Consider the following 22089-nt stretch of genomic DNA (forward strand, 5'->3'; position numbering starts at 1 on the left):
TTGGTAGATGAACCTAAAAGAGCATGCCATAATGCTAGCAGATGCGCTTAGGAATAATATTGGTAAATGCACCAAATAGAGAATGTCATACTACTAGCAGATGCGCTTAAGGATAATATTGGCAGATGTGCCTAATAGTGAATGTCATAATCCTGGCAGAGGCGCTTAAAGGATAATGTTGGCAGATGCACCTTATGTAGCAATGGAAGTTTGTGTTAATTCCTTAGGTCAATCCTTAGGAATGAAAGAATGACGGGTAGTTGAATTCCCAGGGTAAAATCCTAAGGAAGATAATAGGGATGGGTAATTGAGTTGATTGTTTGATGGTTGAATATAATAATTATATTATTGTGGGTTGAAAACCCTATATGCTCACCAGGCTCCCAAGCCTGACCCACTCAGTTTTCTTTGCATTACAGGTAATGACACAAGAGTATAAGTTGGTGGACTTGACGAGAGGTTTTGGATTATAGATCAATAGTTGAATAACTATTGTAAGGTCTATTTATATTGTTTATGCTTTTGGTCTGTATCGGAACATGACATCCCAAGGTTTTATTATATAATGGAAATACATTCTCTTTGAGAAATGTTTTGATAAATGGTTATCATATTTTATTTTGGGAACAAATTCCGCAACCGTTTTCTTTAAACGATCACTCTGATTTATAAAACAAAGCATAACCAAATCGGTCTTTTCTGGCCGTGAAATTGGGGATGTCAATACTAGAATGGAAACTATTGTTTTAGGAGAACTCTACAAGAGGTAGGTAAGAGTCCCAGCTCCCACCAAAATCAATAACACATGCACGCAACATATCCTCGAGAGTCTGAATGGGCCGTTCACTCTGGTCGTCGATCTGTGGATGATAAGTTGTGCTGAAATGCAGCCTCGTGCCCAGTTCCTCATGGAAATTCTGCCAGAAATGGGAGGTGAACCGAACATCACAGTCTGAAACAATAGAGAGACCAAAACCCCATGGTGAGCAATGATTTCATGGATATACACATCAACCAATTTATCGGACAACGAATTCTCCCGAATGGCCATAAAATGGGCACTCTTGGTCAATCGATCCACGATGACCAAAATAGCATCCAACCCCCTTGTCGTCTTTGGCAACTTAGTGATAGAATCCATCGAAATCTGCTCCTATTTCCACATGGGAACCTCCAGAGGTTGCAGCTTGCCATGCGGCCTCTGATGCTCGGCCTTGACCATCCTGCAGGTCAAGTACTTATATACATACCAAGCGATCTATCTCTACATGTACGACCACCAATAACTCAATCTTAGATCCTGATACAACTTGGTGGCCCCCAGATGGATAGAAAAGCTAGAATTATGAGCCTCCTCCAACACAGTCTGTCTGACCCCACCAGACACAGGAACCCACACCCAACAACAACGGGTCAATAATCCATTACTATCTGGCACAAATTTGGTGATCTCACCCCTGATCCTCTCAATCTTCCAATTCTCTTCTCGGACATTCTCAGTCTGAGCCTCCCTAATCAAACCCATAATTGGAGAATCCATGGATATCCTCATACATGCCACCTCAACATAAGGTCTAGCCAACTTATGGCTCAGGGCATCCGCGACCACGTTCGCTTTACCCGGATGGTAAAGGATCTCGCAGTCATAATCCTTGACCACATCCAGCCACCTGTGTTGCCTCATGTTCAGGTTCGACTGATCCATAATATGCCTCAAACTCTTGTGATCCGTGTAGATAGTACAAAGGACCCCATAAAGATAATGCCTCCAAATCATGAGAGTGAAAACCACCGCTCCCAAATCACGATCATGCTTGGGATATCTCGTCTCATACGGCTTCAGTCATGAAGCATAAGCTATCACTCGTCCTTTCTGCATGAGGAGTGCTCCTAAGCTGGTGATGGATAGATCACAGAAAACCACAAAATTCTCAATTCCTTCCAGAAGGGTCTATACAACTACAAAATATAGTAATGAACGTACATTTGGTCTTAGGGTTTAAGACTACTTTACACTACTAAAGAGAATATTGAATTTTCTTGAGAAACATCCAAACATTTTCATAGATTCAAAGACAGGTTTTCATTTACAAAACATCATTATGAGCTCACCAACTTAAATGTTGATACACTTTCAAAACCATTTGTATTCTCAGGGGAACCTATAGATAGGTACACCTACAGGTTTTGAGAAGACGGAGCTTTTAGACTCGCTTCTTTTATACTTATTTTATACATTTTGTTGTCATACAAGTTATTTATCAAAAAGATATAAATACTTATTTATTCAATGTAATGGTTGTGTTTACTTTGATTACTATGATGCAATTGTTGTGATATTGTACATGACATCCTCCACCCCTGAATGTTTCCACCGTTCTGGTTTGGGGGTGTGACATCCAAGAATGCATTTTGTCATTACCAAGTCTTTCATTTTAGAAATATTTTCCGAGTCTAGGTGAAAACCACCTTTCATACTCGAAATGTCAATTTAAATGATTAAGTATGTCTCTTTCATACAAGATTAGGAATATCATTATCCTCCAACTAGTTCTTGGTAAACACACACATTCTTTTTCATTTTAAAATAAAAGCATAGCTTATATCTTTATATTAAAATAACTATTCCAACCTTGAGATATTTTAATATCATTATCCTCCTACTAGTTCTTAGTACAAACACATGTTCTTTTTCATTTTGATGTAAAAGCATAGCTTCTATCTTAATATTAAAATAACTATTCCAACCTTGAGATATTTGTTTTATATCCACAACTGGATTTTAAGTCTTACACATTTGGTTAAGATAACATAGATTAAGTAAACCTCCAGACTAAGCTATATAGATATCTTTTAGTAGATATCTATTAATAAAAGCGGTCTTTCTTGAAATCTATTTGCTATATCTCATATTATGAATATGAAGTTATAGTATGTAATATCCTTGTTGATCTAATCATAGCTACTTGTGAAAAGGTTTGATCACATTCAATGTCATGAGTATTATAAGGACTATAGTCAATGACATGAGTATGAGAAAATCCTTATATAACAAGTATTACTAAATGTGTGTGTGTTTGTGTGTGTATGTATGTATATATATATATATATATATATATATATATATATATATATTCTTTCTAGAAGAATCTGTTACTCCTTCTAGCCTTGCTATAGAGAGGAAGATTAATCAAGCCCATACTTGATTATTAAACATGTATTACATCTCAATGTTCATGACTCTAAGTCATTTTTCAGATCCAAGATCTGATATAACATTTTGATAGTTGATGGTTTAACTAGAAACCATTAATGAGAGATTCCACATTTCTCAAGTCATACATGATTTTTACCATTATTGTGACCAATTTGTGTTTATGAATAGCTACTATTATGTTCAATAACTCCTTGTTGAAACTAGTGACAACAATTGTTACAACCGGCTATGGTTCTTGAGCTGCTTCAAGTTCCACGTGCCTCCCACTTGCTTTGTTATTAAAAGCTTGCTTTCTGCTAACTCAGCTTTTAGAGAAATAAATGAACTTATTCTTGGTTGGTTTGTATATAATAATCTAAATGTCCTTTTAGAATATTCTATAATTATGTAATTATTTGGTATTTGTATTCTAGATATAATTAATACTGATTGAAGTATAATCCCAAAAAGGTTAAAATGAGGAAATTTCTACCGATTAGAAAGTAATATATCAAGTAAAGTTTAATTCACCCTTTATCATCACTAAGGCTTTAGATGGTACTAATGGGTTGTATCTTGTGCTCAATCATACACATTCATTAGAAAGGAAGTCATACACCAAAGTGTATAGTTCCTTAATAATTATTTTCACTATACTTTAGTGAAATTATTATTAGGAATTTTTTATATATAAATAAGATTCACATATGTCAAATAAACTACATTATTTGCCTTCAAAGATCTCATTCTTGAAGTTGGAATATGTGGATTTTATTTATATAATAAATATAACAGTGTCATGGATAAGTTTGATTTAAAAAAAAAAGTTTAATTCAAAAATGCTTATATATAGAACTTAATTTTAATTATAAAATGTTGATATTTACTTTGTAGTTCTATTAAGAGATCTAGTCTCAAAAATAGAAGTCAACCATTTAAAAATATGAGTATTATCGTTATGAAAAACGATATACTAAATAAACAAGCATTTAAATAAATAACTGAGACACAAATATTTAGACATGCTAAATTTAAAACATACATTGTTCCAAAACAAACAGTATTTTATATTACATGTAATTTATGTTCTAAGCATAAATAATGAACTAAAATTTGAGAGTGTAGTTCCAACTTGCTTGTGATCAGCTAGTTACTCCTCTATAAATATTTGCAATCAAGTTACAAATATTAGATTAACATTTAAGTACCAATTACTTAAGTGTAACACGAAAATTATGAGTTCTATCCAGTAGATATCTGAAGTACTAGTCTCTTCCAGACCTTCTTTCTAGATAAGAGGAGCAGTTCCTCTACCAGTGTCCAATTTCTTCACAAAAGAAACAAGATCAATCTATGTGGGCCTTATTGGATTTCTTGGGTTTAAAGGTGTTTATTTCATAAAACATGGACCTTTTAGATCACACAAGGTGACTCCTTTAGCCTTGCACTATTCCAACAAAATATCATTATATTTATTGGAGTATTGCTTAACCTGTTATATATATATATATATATATATATATATATATATATATATATATATATATATATAATCCAAAACTTCCTAAAAGTCATGAATAATTGTTCTTAGTATGATGTTAGAAGCACCTTGAGCATTACTGTGATGCATTTACTAGGTATCATATTTTGGTTTATTGCTCAAATCAATTTGTTTAGGAATAGGCCTTTAAGTGTATACAATTTCACATCTCTCACGATATTGTCTCTTAAGACATGAACCCATTCATTGAAATTGTATCTATTGAATGTTATTGTTTCATTAATTTATTTATAAAAGAAATGACAATTCATGGTTATGAGAGTGGGTTATATATCTAAAAATATTTAGCAAAATTCATTAAGAATTTTCAATATTTAATCTTTAATAATTAATACCCTTTTAGTTTCTAGAAACATTAATTATCAAAGTCTAGGATTCAACTTGCAAAATAAATAAATTGTTAGGTATCATTTATCGCATTCATCCGAATTCAACCCAGTAGATATTAATTATCAATTATATCTTACCATATAATTCCTAGATTTATGGGATCGCTAATAACAAATTTAATTAGACATGTTTAATCTCATCTATGCCTTGGAACTCTCTTGCTTAGGTATCCTTTATCACTAGAGATCTCCGATCAAATCATCCAATTTGAAAAACTTGTGTAATCGGCCTATAACTTGGTTATAGAAATCGTGAAAACACCTCGGCCATCAAAAGATAACACCAAGCGGTTAGATATCATTTATTCTACTAGTACATACAAGAGACGTGCGAGTGTCCTTTAAAAAAGATTGCATAGATTTGAGGTTTTTAAGGGGTCTTTGATGTTTTTATAATTCTAGTTTAAAAAACATGTTATATCATGGTTATTGAATGCATTCAATAAACCATGGTCTACCTTTTAAAAATCTTATTTTTATGAAAAAACACATTTTAACAATGTTCCTTTTAAAAACTTGGTTTTATAAAATCGACGTGATCAAATTTTAATAGCTAGTATTAAGTCGATGCTTGAGCTCATTAGAAAATTTGTAAACTTTTTAATAAAACTTTATTTTATAAAATAAGGTTTGGAGTTTGATAAGTTTATAAATCTCAATTTTAAACTTATACACTTTTAATCTCGAAATTTTACTGGTTACTAGTTTTAACGATAACGCTTGTTTTATGGTAAAACTGTTTTTTTAGCATCTTATATTAAAAGGTAAATTTCATTAAAACCAAACTTCTTGTGAAGTTTATTTATGTTCAAATATTATTTTGCATTTGAAAAACTAATTTATCAACCATAAGAAAATAATAATAACATAAACATAAAACAACACATACATGAATAATAATTATAACATATTTGCATAAACCAAGCCATTAACTAGTAATAATTTTGTGAGCCATCACAAAATTATCAAGTTCATTCCTAAAGGGACATAAGGGATCTTTATCTTGTAAAGTCTTCATGTGCTCCTACTTGCTTCAACGTCTTGTAGCAATATTATAAAATTAATTTTATAAAGTTTGAGAAACTTCAATAAAATTAATTTTATAAACTTTTGATCTTCAAAATGGTCACCATCTTCATTCTTGTTACATTTTTATAAAAACAAACTATTTCTAAGACTAATCTATTACTTACAAAAATTAACAAAAGAAAACTATCTATTTAATGATTACATACCATATGAATAAATAAATAATTTCAACCATTTTAAATAAATCAACACATACAATAACACAAATGTTCATGGCTAGTTTATGCACATTATATATATATATATATATATATATATATATATATATATATATATGTGTGTGTGTGTGTGTGTGTGTGTGTATAACAACTCTTTGCTTTTCTAAAACAACTTTTATGACCAAAAAGATGCATGTAAACTTTTGATCAAAAATAAAAAATTATAAACATTTTAAAGTTGTCATAGAAAATATGTATGAATTTTTCTTGCAAAGAGAAAATCATCCATGTTTTCCAAAAACAAAGATTTCATCAACTAAAAAAATAATCTAACTAATCTTGCAAAAATGGTTTTGATATCAATTGTTGGGTTTTTCTTCAAAAATCTGGTTTCACAATCTGTAAAAATGACAACGGAAACTTTAAAAATGTTGAATAAAACTAATATTATTTTACCCACCAATGATCATTTTGCAAGAGTTAGAAAGACTAAAACAACCATAGAAGAGAAAACATAACCACCTTTGAAGACTTTGATCCTCATGAGAGGTTGAAAGTTGATAAAGTGTGTCATGAAACACTAAAACAAGAGTTCTCTAGAAGTATTCACCAAACAAGTGTAGAACCATCAAAATATGATAGTATTCACTTGTAATTTGTTGCTCATAAGCCTTTGAAATATATCCCAAATATATGTTCAAATGTGAAGCAACACAGGGACTTTGTCTAGCATCAAAATGCAAGAGAATGGAGGAGAAGAATAGCTTATAAAGCTCGAAATTTGGCAGCCCCATAGAGAACAAAGGTGCTCTCGGTTTTAGGCTCCAAAGAAGAAGAATAATGAGGCTTGCAAGAACTCACTTCTAACATTCCATGTTTTCCTTTATATAAAGGTCAAAAATCAAGAAGAGACCATAAAGCAAAAGCATGAGACATGCTTCTTACAAGCATGGTAGAATTGATTAAACAATTCAAAAGAAGACCATGCTTGGTCTCCTCTCATTTTTCAAAAAAGGCAAGCCACAAAGAGGGAAAAAGTTGTCTCATAGCTAGTTTATATATATATATATATATATATATATATATATATATATATATATATATATATATACACACACACACACACATGTTTTCTTTATAAAAATTCAATCATTTGTTATAAAGAATTTCCAATATATATATTTATATAACTAGTCATATATAAATATCTTATTTTATTTAAAACTACCTTTTATATCAATTGTAACTAGCTTATTAAGATATAAATATGAATATATAAATATCTTATTTTATATAAAACTACATTCTATATAAATTGAACAAGTTTATTAAGATAATAACTAATAAATAATCATACTTTATGATATATTTCATAAGTTGGTATTTCTCCAATAAATATGATAGCTTATTTTATTTCCTTATTTTTATTAGTTTATTTTAGATTTTTAGATCTTTTTATCATTAATGCATTGTATTTTATTTATTTTTCTTTAGTATGGATCGTATCGGGTGCTTGTTATGTTGCATAAGATATTTTGTAGGTTTTTCGGTGCTTGTTGCGGTTGCGGGTTGATTGAAGACGGGCTTAGTGGGCTCCCGAGGCATTATTGGGCTTGGCGGAATCAAAGAGGAAGAATTGGGCTTTGAAAGTTATTGACTTTGATTATTTGGGCTTGTGAAGATGGATCATAAAATTCAAATTTTGGGCTTGGATCATCCATTTGGTGGCTAAATGATGATTGGTGCATTTCAAATTACATGGACAAGGAGGGGGGCCAAAGGAATCTTTGGTAGTGGAAGGGTGGAGTGGCTTGGTGGACCAATAGCATTACAGCAACATTTGCGCGGGTGGAATTTCCGTCGCGCGGGTACCCGCGTAACTGCCCAGTTTGGGCATTTTGGTCATTTGGCTTGCCATAACCCTTGGGGATCAGATCTGGAGGCTCATTCATGATTTTCCACCATTGGAGACCTGCAAGAGGCGATTTTGGGAGCTAGAAACCATTTCCTTTCATCTTTCCAAATCTTAGGTAGTTTCTTTATGCAAATAGATTATGGTTCTTGTTACTTTGTTGCCATGAGTGGCTAATACTCTTATTTGGTTAACTTTGGCTGAAAACCAATGAATGTTTGTGGGTTTTGAAGGATTTATGTTGATTATCAATTTATTCCATGTTTATGATTCTAGTTTGCAATTCTTATGCTTATTTGATACTTTAATCATGAGCTTAGTATTTGATTGAGCAATAGTTGATTTATTTCATTGATTTTGCATTGGATCATTGAATTTATCTAGAACAAAGGCTTTATGATGGTAGAAATCATCTCTAGCTTATGAATCATATCTCCTTTATGGATGTGTAAGCATTTGACATCCTCTAGGAATTGGGGATTCCTTCATTCTTAAGGCTAATTGATTTCTTGGGATTAATTGCTTCAATTGACCCTTGATCTTAATTAAGAAGGTGTGTTGTGGGCTTCCCCAACCTCCATACTACCTATGAGGAATCTTGGCATATCATGCTTCATGATTGCTATAACCAATTTGGGATGAAGGATAAGCTTTGTATTAGATCCTAATGATAAACACACAAATGTTCATTGTGTTGAATTGCCTTAGTTAACCAATTATTCCCAACCTTTGAGCATCTCATCAACTTTCTTAATTGCAAGGTTTTTAGTTATTCAAGTATTTTAGTTATCAAGTAATCAAACACCCCCCCCCCCCCCCTTTATTTTAATTGTAGTTAGTTTAATTTCACTAGTTCTATTGAATTGCATTGGTGATTGAATATAACCATTTCCTCGAGGATCAATACCCCTTTTTACCATTATATTACGTTTATTTAGCAATCAAAGGGTGTAATTTGCTTGGTGGGCTTGACATCCCCGATCAAAATATTATTTCCACAAATAATAAATTCCAATTAGTAAAATATTATTTCCATGAAATAATAATTTTGCAATTAAATACAAGTGTTGATATATTTATTAATAATCAAAGTATACTAATAAATAATCAATTAACGGTAACTTGCTATAAGGTGTGACTCTATATGATTATATATTATTAGCAATATCATTCTATAATAACTCTTGAACATATTAGATCTTTCAACTTTGAGCAATCATCTAATTACAACATGTAACTAGCTAGTTGGAAGAATGAAATGGATAGTTTTGACTTTCTTGTCAAAACCGTAGGTTGAAAAAGCAAGACAAATGGTGCTTGTCGGATTTCTTTCTTTCATCTCACACTTGTCATAAAGGACCATGCTTTGACTAGTCGAAGGTATAATCCTTTAGTATATTTGTCCAAATATATAAAGAAGTGTATGAGGCAAAAACTACCGAGTTTTTCCTTGCACTTCTCATCTCTTTTCTCTCCTATTGTAGCTGCCAATATCCAAGAATTACATATTATTATCCCTCCTTTTTATCTTGCAATTTGTTGCATGATTTAAGGGTTCATAAGTTGGTTCTCCTTAAAGATTATTTGGTATAAGTCTTAAAGGCTTAATAACATCTTAATATAAGTAAAGACTAGTATGTTTTAGTGGTTAATCATTGCTTGGTGGATACATTATGGAGAGCTTCTTCTTTGGAGTTTCATGTCATTTTCATCAACTTCCAGTCTCTCATGAGAATCTAAGTCTTCAAAGGTTATAACATTTTTCCTATTATGATTGATTTAATTTTTCCGTGATTTCAAAATGATCGTTGGTGGATTAAAATGCTTTTAAGATTATTCTAATCATAAAGCTTCCGTTGCCATTTTTAGCGTTTTTGATAAAACGGTTGAATCTAGATTACCACATCATCATTTCATCCCATTGAAAAACCCAAAATATCACTACACAAACCCTTAAAACCAATTAATAAATAAATGTAGAATAAAACTCAACTATAATAGACCATAAATTTTTATCGTTTTGTAGTCATCGGTTGAGTTTCAAGATTTTTCGTTGCCCTTAGCCACCTAGGCAATAGCCTTAGGGCACATGAGGGGACCCACCCATCGAAAAGTTACATCATGATCCAAACCTTTAATAGCACTAAAATCTCCTTCCTAGGTTGATATTCGTCAACGACGGACCATGATTTTTGGACTTCTACATTGTCAAATCACCATTACTCGGGTTGATCGAGTGTGGTTAATTTGTGCAGATCAATGATAGATGAAGAAGATGTGTGAGTGATAGACAGCTTCTTAATTTTGTGAACTAAATATAGATGTTATATAGATATATTTAAATATGCATTTTCCCTCATATATAGCTCGTGTGAGTGATTTCTAACCATGCCCGAATTACGGTACATGGGGTTGAGACTAAAACTAATCTGTTTTGAAACTATGGGGATGTTCGGCATCAATTTTCCAAAAAGTTGAACTATACCTTTAGACTAGACTAAACCATCATGGGCCATTTCTATAAGTTACTCTATTGTAATTTTGATTTTTTGTTTAATTTATCCCTTTTTACCACCCAAGATTCTAAATATTTCAAAATTCTGTTTTTATGTTTATTTATTGCATTTTACCCCCTAAGAATTTGGATATTCAAGATTTAACTCTGATTCTTTTTCTATCGATTGTCTTTTAGTTTTATTTATCTAGTTAGTTACCCATAAGGTTTTAGATAATTGAAGTTTTACTCATATTTTCTCCATCAATTTCATTTATTCCGTTCCAAGCTCATCACAAATTTTTGGAAGCCGCATGCGAGGAAGCAACTCCTAGTTTTAAAGTACATTTTTTTTGGAACCGACGGATATTATAAAAGCACGGCCAAAAATGAAAAGACCGGGCAAAAACAAAAAACAACTTACAAAATGTTAAAATGAGAACAAACCCAAAACTCTCATTTACAATTATCAAAATGACACCTATGTTTCAACCATATAAAAAAAGAGAAATAATATTGTCCTCCAACTTCGAAGAATTTGTATGAATCTTGTTGTACCATAGATTGTTTCCCGCTTTCCACCCGCACTACAAGAAACCGTAACAAATAGCAAGAAAGACTTTTCTAATTTAGAAATCAAAACTAGATGTTTTTGGGAAAAAAATCCGGATAAACATCCTAACCAATTGATATTTTAATTATTTGGTTTTAGGGTAATTCGGTTCGGCTAACCGAATACAAATGAATTTGTTTGGTTCTGTTTTGGTTGGTTATTCACTAATTCGGGTAAATCGAATAACTCCAATAGGTCATTAGATTAATTGTTTTATATTATGTGTCAACTTTTATATTTTTCACTATTTCAATATATTTAAAGTTATTAATTGTTTATTTTTATATTGTGAGTTTTTTTTATGAACGAAACCTGTTAAGTTTTGATGGTGTTTAAGAATCAATATTATAAAATGTGTGTAAAATATTATTCAGATTAACATGTAAGATGAACCAAATAACTTAAACCAAATATTTTATATAATTAGGATGTGTTTGACACAGAGTGTTAAGGAGTATCTAGCTTCTAACGTTTGATAAAACGCTTCATTTTAAACAAAAGGTCTCATTTGGAACTATAAACTTTTAGCGTTTAGTTTAAACAAAACCATATAAATCTAAAAGTTATCTCACGTAGCGTTTAATTAAACGCTACCAGCTACCCACTAGTAGGTAGTATTACCGAAAACGTCATTAATCTTATTTGATTTAGTATTAAATAATTAATTTAGAGATTCTGTAAACCGATTAAATCGACGACTCAATAAATCAGAATCTGATTAAACCAGCGAAATAATATTTGTAATCGAGAAAATGGTCTTTCAATAATAAAGTATAAAAAACGATAAAAAAGATTGCATCATCAATGGGAAAAAGCACCCAAATAGAAGGCCAAAAGGAAGTGATTTGAGAAAAAAGGGGCCCATTTATTTAGGTATTTTTAGTGCGACCACAATTGAAAACAACATTAACAAATTGATATAAATAAAATATCGTTTTTTGAATAGAATAGTTAAAAATATCATTAAGCTTTATGTTTTCAAAACTTATATAAAGAGAAAATTTTATGTATCAGATTGTTATCCTATTATAATTCCACAAAATGTATTACTTGTTGTTTAATCAAATAAAAATTACTATCATAGTCTGCAACTAAGGGTTGACATGATGAAGATGTTATTTTCATATTAACCATCAAACTAGTATTCAGGTCTTCATCTAACGACCATATAAACCTAATATAATTTTTTTTTCTACAAAACTCAAAAACTTCATGACTATAAAGTTGCATTCCTTACAAGGTGTGATACCAAATGGAGACTTATAGAAAAAAAAAATCAAGATTGAGTTCTTCTCCCATTTTTTTAAAATAATTCGAATTTCCTCATATTCTTTGAGGATGAAAATAAAACACAAAGATGTTAAGTCGCTTTTAACATTGTCTATACCATCGATAAGGCTAAAAAATATTTTTAATAAAATAAATAAATGCTAAAAATAGGAATTGTTACAGTACTATAAAAAAAATATACGGAAAAACCATGTGGTTGATAGAGTTTGAAAAAGTTTTAATCGCGTTGATCTGGACCGTTGAATGTAGTAAGACAAGGCCTATAAGACCACCTCCTTATTCTAGTCTTGTTTTGTCCATCTTCCTCAGAGCCTCTTCAACAATTTGTCACTTACAATCTTCAAGCCTTTCTCTCTCTATCAAACACACACTTTCTCTCTCTAGCTTCAACAGAAATGGAGTCCATCAACATATCTAAGAAGGTGCTTGCTTCATCTCTCTCTCTCTCTCTCTCTCTCTCTCTCTCTCTCTCTCTCTCTCTCTCTCTCTCTCTCTCTCTCTCTCTCTCTCTCTACCCTTCTATATCGCAAAAACTGTAATTATTTTTAATTCTATATATCGTTCAAGAAATGGAACATTCTTGTATTTTCTGATTTCATCAAGGGTAGTTTAGGTACTCTGTTCACTATAAAACATTTTTTCCTTAAACTATCTCTGTCAAACATTTATTTCCTAAGCAGTAAACATACATTGCATCTCCTACCCGCAAGAAACTTTTTTGACAATGGTGTAATTAAAATTTTGCATTTTTTATCTCATGACTTGAATCGAGTCTTTCACTTAAAATCGATTAATTTGATACTCCTGAAACTTTTTTGATTTGAAAACTGAAGAGCCATGCATCAAGTGTCAAATGATTATGACACGTGCATTCACTTCGAGAAACTCAAAATACATCGGATTTTCAAAAACACACGTCACATGCACACAGATTGCTGTAGGACATATTTTACTGAATGGATAGTCCTCGAAAAACTCGTAAAATTAGTTGAAATCTCTCTATAAACTTTTACCTTGGGATCTTCCACTGATCATTAGTATGACACCCTTCCAGTTTTTTAACCCGAAGATAATTATTTTTTAGATTAAAAACAATTAAATGTAATATTTTTAGAACTAATTAAGTTAGCTAAACAAATGGCAGGTGAAGTGTATTAATGATGATGAAGAAGGGACAAGCACCCTGGATGGAACTGTAGATTTCCATGGCCGACCAGCTATCAAAGGAAAAACTGGACGTTGGACAGCTGGAACTATCATCCTCGGTAACCCACCTTTTATTTTTTTCAATTATATCTTTGATATGATATAAAATAATAAAAGAAATGATTTGCTAAAAATAAACAATAAAGATAAGAACTTGATATCATACTTCGCTTATCTATATAGGTATAATATTTATTCAACTGTACATTGGATAAGTCAAGCTATCTATCCATGTGATGTGTATATATATATATATACATCGATAAATTAATCTGTATGCATGTGTGGGCGTAAATTTTATGAATGTTTGCTAAATATACCAAAGAGAAGAAAACCTTATTGTATTAATCTCAACTTGTTGGATAGCATATTGGTGTAAAATTTAAACTCAAGCTCCTACATTATTTTGAAGAAGAAACAAATTATGATAGAGTACTATATTCACTATGGTTAATACTAACATACCTTTGTTAGAACTATTAGTTATTGATCATTACATAAAATTAAATCAACAGTCATATAAGTTCTTTGTATTCATATATAAAAATTAAATTTAATATAAAAGGTGTTGAAACCAAATTTATGAAAGCTTGGAATGGTGGAGGTCTACTCTATCCTAAAATTTTTGATAGCTCTATGTGTGGATGTATTTTGATTTAATTATATTTATTGAGGAAAATTACATTTAATTCAATAACTAATGACATAAATATATTAGAAAATTGCGTGTAGAGAATCTTGAAAATGACAAAAAAGTGTACTTTTTGTTTAAAAATATGCAATATTATTGTATTAAAACACAACGTTTTTATGCAAAGTTCTTATGACATGATGATTCGAAAAGTTATATAGAGTATTTCGTCTAGAAAATACAATTTTTTATAAGTTAATCAAATTATTAATTATATTAGTTCTAAATGAAACTGAAACTGTAAGAATTATCCTATATATCCTTTTTTTTCTTATAAAACAGTTATTGTTTCATATCGATTTTATTTTTACTAAAAATATTTCGACTGTTCGAGTGGTCATATATTAAATTAAATCAACATCAGATCCAATGAGGTATGTCATGAAAGAGAGTCGACTGATGGTGAAAAAGTATTTACAACTGGCACTATGTTGATGTGGGGTTTGTAGACAAAAAAACTTTTGGTTTTGGGAATAGTTCCTTCCACACGACATTCTACAAAAATATATCCATACAAAATACACACACACACACACATATATATATATATATATATATATATATATATATAAAATGTAAAGACACTAATCATAACATTTCAATAACATGCAAGACACAATTGTGTAGTTATTATAAAATATATATGATTGAAAAACATGTTAAAACATTTTTTATACCTTGTTTTTGTGTGTGATTGTGTGAATTTATATGGTCCGTCTTAGTTTTGGTTATTTTAGAAAGTTTTTGTAAGGGTAAAAATAATAAATATGGAGATAGATATAGTATGAGACGTGGGGGACACGCGATGGGTAAATCCTTGCATGACGCAAGCTGATTAGGCAACGTGGCATGGTTACCAACGTTTCGTGTAGTCATCATTCCAACTCCAACTCACGAGATGTATTTTTAGCAACTCCCGAGGCCCAACCTAAAACAAGGAGTGAAAACATGGCCCATTTTTTTTTAACTCAACTCACTCTCCTACAGTTATTTTTGGAATATTCTTATTCAAATATTTTTAAGAAAAAAAAAAATCATAATTATATATTATAAGTTTATTATTGAATGAAAACTTAAGTTATCGAAAATCAATTATCTGGGACGAAACTATTTTAATTAATTTATATGTCTATCAAACAAAAGAACCACTTCCATACTTATCTTTTTTTATTTTTTGGAAATTGCAAAATGATCATGTTTGTATCTCTTTTTATTTTTATTATTTTTTCTTTTTCTTTATAATAAAGTAATAAACAGTAAAGGGACTGAAATCAAGAACACATGATGACAAATTTCATGTTGACAAATTTTGTCACTTGTTTGTCGTGTGCTACGTGTAAGCTTTTAGATCAAGTACATGTATCTTCTGTGGACTAGGAATGAACATCTTTTGGATCTGGTCAGGTTTGGTTTTCGGGTATTTTATGTTTAGTAACTAAAATTAAAAAATTAAAAAATTAAAAGAATAATTTGAATCAATTAATACTTATTAAGTAATATATAATTTAATAAAAAATGTTTTCATACTGATTTTTTTTTTTTAATTTTACTTTTTTGCTTATAAACGTGACAAACGAGAGTTTTCTACTTTTATAAAATATAAAAATCTAATGTCCAGTTTGTCAAAATGGTTCCGTTTTTTCAGTAATTTGTTATTTTAGGTTGATGTTACGGTTTTTGCTCACTTATAAAATGATAGCATAGACAAAGTCGCTTAAAATATTCAACTCAATGTTTGCTAAACATGACTATCTATTAACCACTTACTCTAATTGGAATTAATATTCATACCTTCTAGTCATATCAACTGCATCTTAATCATCTATAGGGTCCCAATCCATTAATTGTGATCATTATTAGTATATTACAAATCACTCGGTTGCTTAGCCAAAAGAAATTATTGCACATTAAGTAGAAAACGACGCCTAATTGTCATCGTGTAAAGGGATTGATGTTGCTTTGCCGAAATAATTACATGATATGATACTACATATCACACTACTTAAAATCAATTACCTACGTACACCACACACTTCTCAATACAAATACATCATAATATATTAGACACTCTTATCGAATCCGACACGTGAAAGCTTGCTTGTACAAATACACCAACAATACATGTGTATTTTTAAACACTTGCACAATTCCACGTATATAACCAACCTAATAAGTTGAATACATTGAATACCAAAGATGATCACGTCTTTTGTTATTTCATTTTCAAGATTTATTGGTTTGTCCTTTTGGGTCAATTTAAAAGCAAAATTTGTCTTCTTTTGTGACCTAACTTTATACATGGTGTATTTTTTTTTTAACAGTGAATCAAGGGCTGGTGACTTTAGCCTTTTTTGGAGTTGGGGTGAACTTGGTGTTGTATCTAACCAGGGTCCTACAACAGGGCAATGCTGAGGCTGCAAACAATGTTAGCAAATGGACCGGAACTGTTTATATTTTCTCACTTGTTGGTGCCTTTCTTAGTGACTCTTACTGGGGTAGATACAAAACTTGTGCCATTTTTCAAGCCATCTTTGTCTTAGTAAGTTCATTTACATTACCCTCGTTCTGTATACATATACATGTACTTCTACCATGTATTCTGTGACTGACTGTGACTGATACTGTGATTGTAGGGATTAGGAGGGCTATCGGTGGCATCAAGCATGTTCTTAATAACCCCAAAAGGATGTGGAGACCGGACAACTTTATGCATTAAGCACTCGAATTGGGAGATAGGGTTGTTTTATATCTCAATTTACATGGTTGCCTTGGGGTATGGAGGGTACCAACCAAATATCGCGACATTTGGAGCTGATCAGTTTGATGAAGAGGATATGAAAGAGGGACACTCAAAAGTAGCTTTTTTCAGCTACTTTTATCTTGCGCTTAACCTTGGCTCCCTTTTTTCGAATACGATTTTGAGTTATTTTGAGGATGAAGGTATGTGGACCCTAGGGTTTTGGCTATCGACTGGGTCAGCGTTTATGGGACTTGTCTTGTTTCTTGGGGGTACCATAAGGTACAGACACTTCAAACCAAGTGGAAACCCTTTAAACAGATTTTGTCAAGTGTTTGTTGCTGCATCAAAGAAGTGGAAGGTTAAATTGCCACAAGGTGAAGAGGCTTTGTTTGAAGATGAAAGGGAAAGTTCTCCAAGTACTGGGAGGAAGATACTTCATACCCATGAATTCAAGTAAGCATTGGTTATTATTATCATATTGGTAAATGTAAATGAATTGAAGATGTTGATATTGGTATGTTTGTTTGTTTGTTTAGGTTTTTGGATAAAGCGGCATTCATTACCTCAAAGGATTTCAAGGACCCGAAACAAGGAACCTACAATGCATGGACTTTATGCCCGATTTCACAGGTGGAAGAGGTGAAATGCATACTAAGATTACTTCCGATTTGGCTATGCACGATAATCTACTCGGTTGTTTTCACACAAATGGCGTCTCTATTTGTTGAGCAAGGTGCAGCCATGAGAAGTACAATCTCAGGCTTCCAAATTCCTGCATCCAGTATGTCTAGTTTTGACATTCTAAGTGTTGCACTTTTCATTTTCCTTTACCGAAGAGTTCTTGGACCTCTGGTGCTTATGTTCAAGAAGAAAGACTCTAAAGGCTTGACTGAGCTTCAAAGAATGGGAATCGGACTTATCATTGCAATTCTATCAATGGTTTCAGCTGGAATAGTGGAGTGTTACAGACTGAAGTATGCAAATCAAGATTGCCCTCATTGTGACGCGTCTAGCTCCTTGAGTATCTTTTGGCAGGTACCTCAATACGCGTTTGTTGGAGCTTCTGAGGTGTTTATGTATGTAGGTCAACTCGAGTTTTTCAATGCACAAGCACCTGATGCTTTGAAGAGCTTTGGAAGTGCTCTATGTATGACATCGATTTCACTTGGGAATTATGTTAGTAGCTTCATTGTGACTATAGTGATGAAGATCTCAACAGAAGATGATATGCCAGGGTGGATTCCAGGGAATCTGAATCGGGGTCATTTAGACAGGTTTTTCTTCCTACTAGCATGCTTAACAGCTGTAGATCTAGCAGTCTACATTGTGTTTGCTAAATGGTACAAGAGTATTAAGCTTGAAGGGAAGAATGGAGAAGGGAACGACACTGATGACTCTGAAGTCTGAAGTTTGAAATGTAAATGAGTAATGAAGATGGTGAAGTTCAACGGTTTGTGATGATATGATATGATCCCAAATATATATAGATATATATAAATAAAAAATGGGATGGGGTTTGCTGAAGGTGAAATCACTCTGTAAACACTTTTATTCTGGAAAATTTAAGTTTGCAGTTGGCTTAAGGCAGAAATGACACCCTTGTTCCCATATTCACGTACATCTAATCTGCTTTAGCAATTCAGGTTTAGGAGCTAAGGGAAGTTGATTTGTTAAGGTGTGAGTATATTTACTTTACTTTCGGGTCCATGAGCTCATGATCTTGCCTTCAGTGGTTCATTCTGTTGTACAACAAGACACTGATTTAACATGTCTTTTTTGTCATTTGAGTTGTTTTCTGTATTATGTAACAAAAATTTATGTCTATGTCAGCTCTGTTTAATCAAGTTTCATTGTGTTCTTACTGAATTATGATGAAACCATTAAAAAAATCGATTTAAACAAGGTAAAGGAGTAAATACATTAACAACATGTAAATTAAGAATTTAAGATCCTTCTCACAGAACAAAAACATGATTTCTAGGTTTTCATTCAGAATTAGTAGAATCGACATGCCAAGTCAATAACAGATGTGAGCTTTAAGAACCGAGGCTTACATTTTTCTGTGTGACTGTGGCATGTTCTCATTCCGCATTTCAAAACTTTTCTTCTGACAATCAACAAGGCAAACATCATCAGTGATGGTTAATACTCGATATTCAGGGATGAACATGTTGACATTACAGATATAACTTAATCTAAGGGCAGATGCAGTAGACTTACGAAAAGTAAAATTTGAAACCAAAGCGCATAAAACAAATTGATATCGTAAATGTGATAATCGGACTCACTCATTTATGAAGGCGGAGACTGTTAAGGAAGGCCGATAATGGCTGAAAAGAACATTACTGGAACCATTTTGGAGATGTCGATTCACCTTTGATGATAGATGCAATCGGATCTCATGAGGCACCGAGTGCCGAGAACAAATGGCAGTTTCAAGCCTGCTGGACAGCAATTGATAAATGGGATATCCTGAAGAAACCCACTTTGCAACTTTTTTTAATTTTTTAATTTTTTTTAACTACTAATTTATTTCAACTTTATACCTTTATCAATTTTGTTTTTATCATCAATTTCAAGCTTTTCATAAAATAAAACTTACCAAAAAGACTTGAAAGTAATTTTTTATGGTTGTCTTAGATATTTTTTTTTCTACGGTTCACATCAAAATATTAGATGAATTCTCGTGCGTTGCGCAGCGTAGGTTCAAAATATATTGTTAAAATGTTGAAAAATATATGTCTAAAATGGTTATATTATTGACTTTAACTTTGACATAACATTTTGAACAATATTATTTATTGACATCAATCCACATTGCTCATTAATAAAATAAAATATAATTATCTATTTAATATTATTTTTAACAATTTTATGATTGATTAATTAAAATTTTTACTCATGCTATTATTTTCTAATTTCAATAATGATATTCTTTTAAAATATAATTTATTTGTTGTTAACATTATATAATTTATAAATTGATGTTATTATCTTTAACTCTTTAGTTTTAAACCACTTATTATTATTAATAACTTAAAGAAGACTTTTAAGAAACTGTTAATACTACTATTAAAATGTGAAACATACACTAAATAATAAACTGATAAAATAGATAATTTGCATTTCAAAAGAGATTTGCATGGATAATATGACATATCCATGATTTTTATAATTTGATTTTATTATTTATAATTACGGTTCATTCGTTTTAAAACCACTTATTATTATAAATAAACAAAAGAAAACTTTTAAAAGATACTTTTTATTATAATTAAAATGTTAAACATATACTAAAATATAAAGTGATAAGATAGACAACTTACATTTTAAAAAGACTTACATCGATATTATGTATAAAATTGCATATCCGTGATTTTTTATTAATTATTACTTTAAAGCAACACAAACATACAATCTAATCTAATTAGATTAGATTAAATTCATATTATCAATCATATGTTATGAAAAATGATATAGATAATATTTAATTATATATTGTATATATACAATATATATAATTATATATATATATATATATATATATATATATATATATATATATCATTTTTCATAACATATGATTGATAATATGAATCTAATCTAATTTATAATAAAGTTTCAACCACAACATATAATGATTGTTTTAAAAGAATAATTAAACCAAGAAAAATATTAAAAAAGAATTAGTATATAACAAACTTACAAATTAAAAACTTTAACATAATAACATTGCTCGAAAAAATGGTCCAAAGCCCTCAAACCAACACAAAACATTTAAACTTGTTTTTTTTTTTTGTGAATTTTGTATGTGATTTTTATTTGTGTGTCTACTCAAAGAGAATGATATTTTTATAGTAGACTATCTATCAATTGCTAATTAAACATATTACATAAGTTATAAAACCTTTCATGATATGTGATTAATTACTTTGAAGGTGAAAATGTGTGGGAGTTTCAAATGCATGAAGTGCTTGGAAATTTGTATAGGGGTTTCAAATGCATGAGGTAATAGGAAAAATGCATCATTTATAAGTATAGTATGATATAGATTATAAAAATATTTTAGTTAAAATGATATTACAATTTAGTTTTTGCATTTAACACTACAATTTGTCACTTTTAACTATTCACAAAATATTCTTTGGGTTTTTAAGTAAAACTGAAATTTATATTTAAGTTGACACTGCAATATTATATCTATATTAACAATTTAAGTATTTTGTCTAAACTGTTCGAAAGTTGTAGCTTTAAGCTGATAATTGTTTACATACAACAACATATTAAATCTAATAAACTAAGTACAATATGTTAAAAGTTAAAGACATAACTTTATAAGTAGAAGTAAAGATATTATTTTAATATTAAATTTAGTTTATTTATGATTACACTTTATGTTTGATATTTATTTAACCTTATTAACAAACTTATAATCATTATTAAAAAGACACTACAATTTATCATTTTTAACTATTTACAAACTATTCTTTGAGTTTTTTAAGTTGACTTATAATGTTATAATAAAATTAACAATTTAAGTATCTTATACAAATTGTTCAAACGTTGTAGCTTTAAAACGATAAAGGTTTACATACAACATCATATTAAAACTAATAGGTTAAGTATAATATGTTAAAAGTTAAAAAAGTAAATTACACGAATTGTCCCTCGTGGAAGAGCCAAATTGCACGTTTAGTCCCTATTTTTAAAAATTAACTCGGACCGTCCCTGTATAATATCTTTTTCACTC

At 30.7% G+C, this 22089-nt stretch overlaps 1 protein-coding gene and 1 long non-coding RNA gene across 2 annotated transcripts; one reads left to right on the forward strand and one right to left on the reverse strand.

The window, feature by feature from the left end:
- The first annotated feature begins 12982 nt into the window (after nucleotides 1-12982).
- On the forward strand, nucleotides 12983-19183 carry LOC145034553 (protein NRT1/ PTR FAMILY 7.3-like). Its single transcript, XM_078982992.1, has 5 exons — nucleotides 12983-13124; nucleotides 13847-13967; nucleotides 16921-17138; nucleotides 17233-17792; nucleotides 17876-19183. The coding sequence occupies exons 1-5, from the start codon at nucleotides 13098-13100 to the stop codon at nucleotides 18744-18746; spliced, it is 1797 nt and encodes a 598-aa protein (XP_078839118.1). The 5' UTR covers nucleotides 12983-13097; the 3' UTR covers nucleotides 18747-19183.
- A 49-nt stretch (nucleotides 19184-19232) lies between these two features.
- LOC145034554 (uncharacterized) lies at nucleotides 19233-19826 on the reverse strand. The gene is made up of 2 exons (XR_013678106.1): nucleotides 19628-19826; nucleotides 19233-19446 (listed from the first exon to the last, which is right to left on the reverse strand). It is a non-coding gene; the product is annotated as an uncharacterized LOC145034554 (long non-coding RNA).
- Nucleotides 19827-22089: the final 2263 nt, after the last annotated feature.

Source organism: Lactuca saligna, chromosome 3, assembly GCF_052625555.1.
Source record: "Lactuca saligna cultivar CGN05327 chromosome 3, ASM5262555v1, whole genome shotgun sequence".
NCBI classification, from domain to species: domain Eukaryota; kingdom Viridiplantae; phylum Streptophyta; class Magnoliopsida; order Asterales; family Asteraceae; genus Lactuca; species Lactuca saligna.

Excerpts from the sequence above, each read along its gene's own strand:
- LOC145034553 (XM_078982992.1), top strand. The coding sequence starts at position 13,098 with ATGGAGTCCATCAACATATCTAAGAAG. Across the intron at positions 17,139-17,232 it reads TTCAAGCCATCTTTGTCTTA|GGATTAGGAGGGCTATCGGT; the intron begins GTAAGTTCATTT and ends CTGTGATTGTAG. Across the intron at positions 17,793-17,875 it reads CTTCATACCCATGAATTCAA|GTTTTTGGATAAAGCGGCAT; the intron begins GTAAGCATTGGT and ends TTGTTTGTTTAG.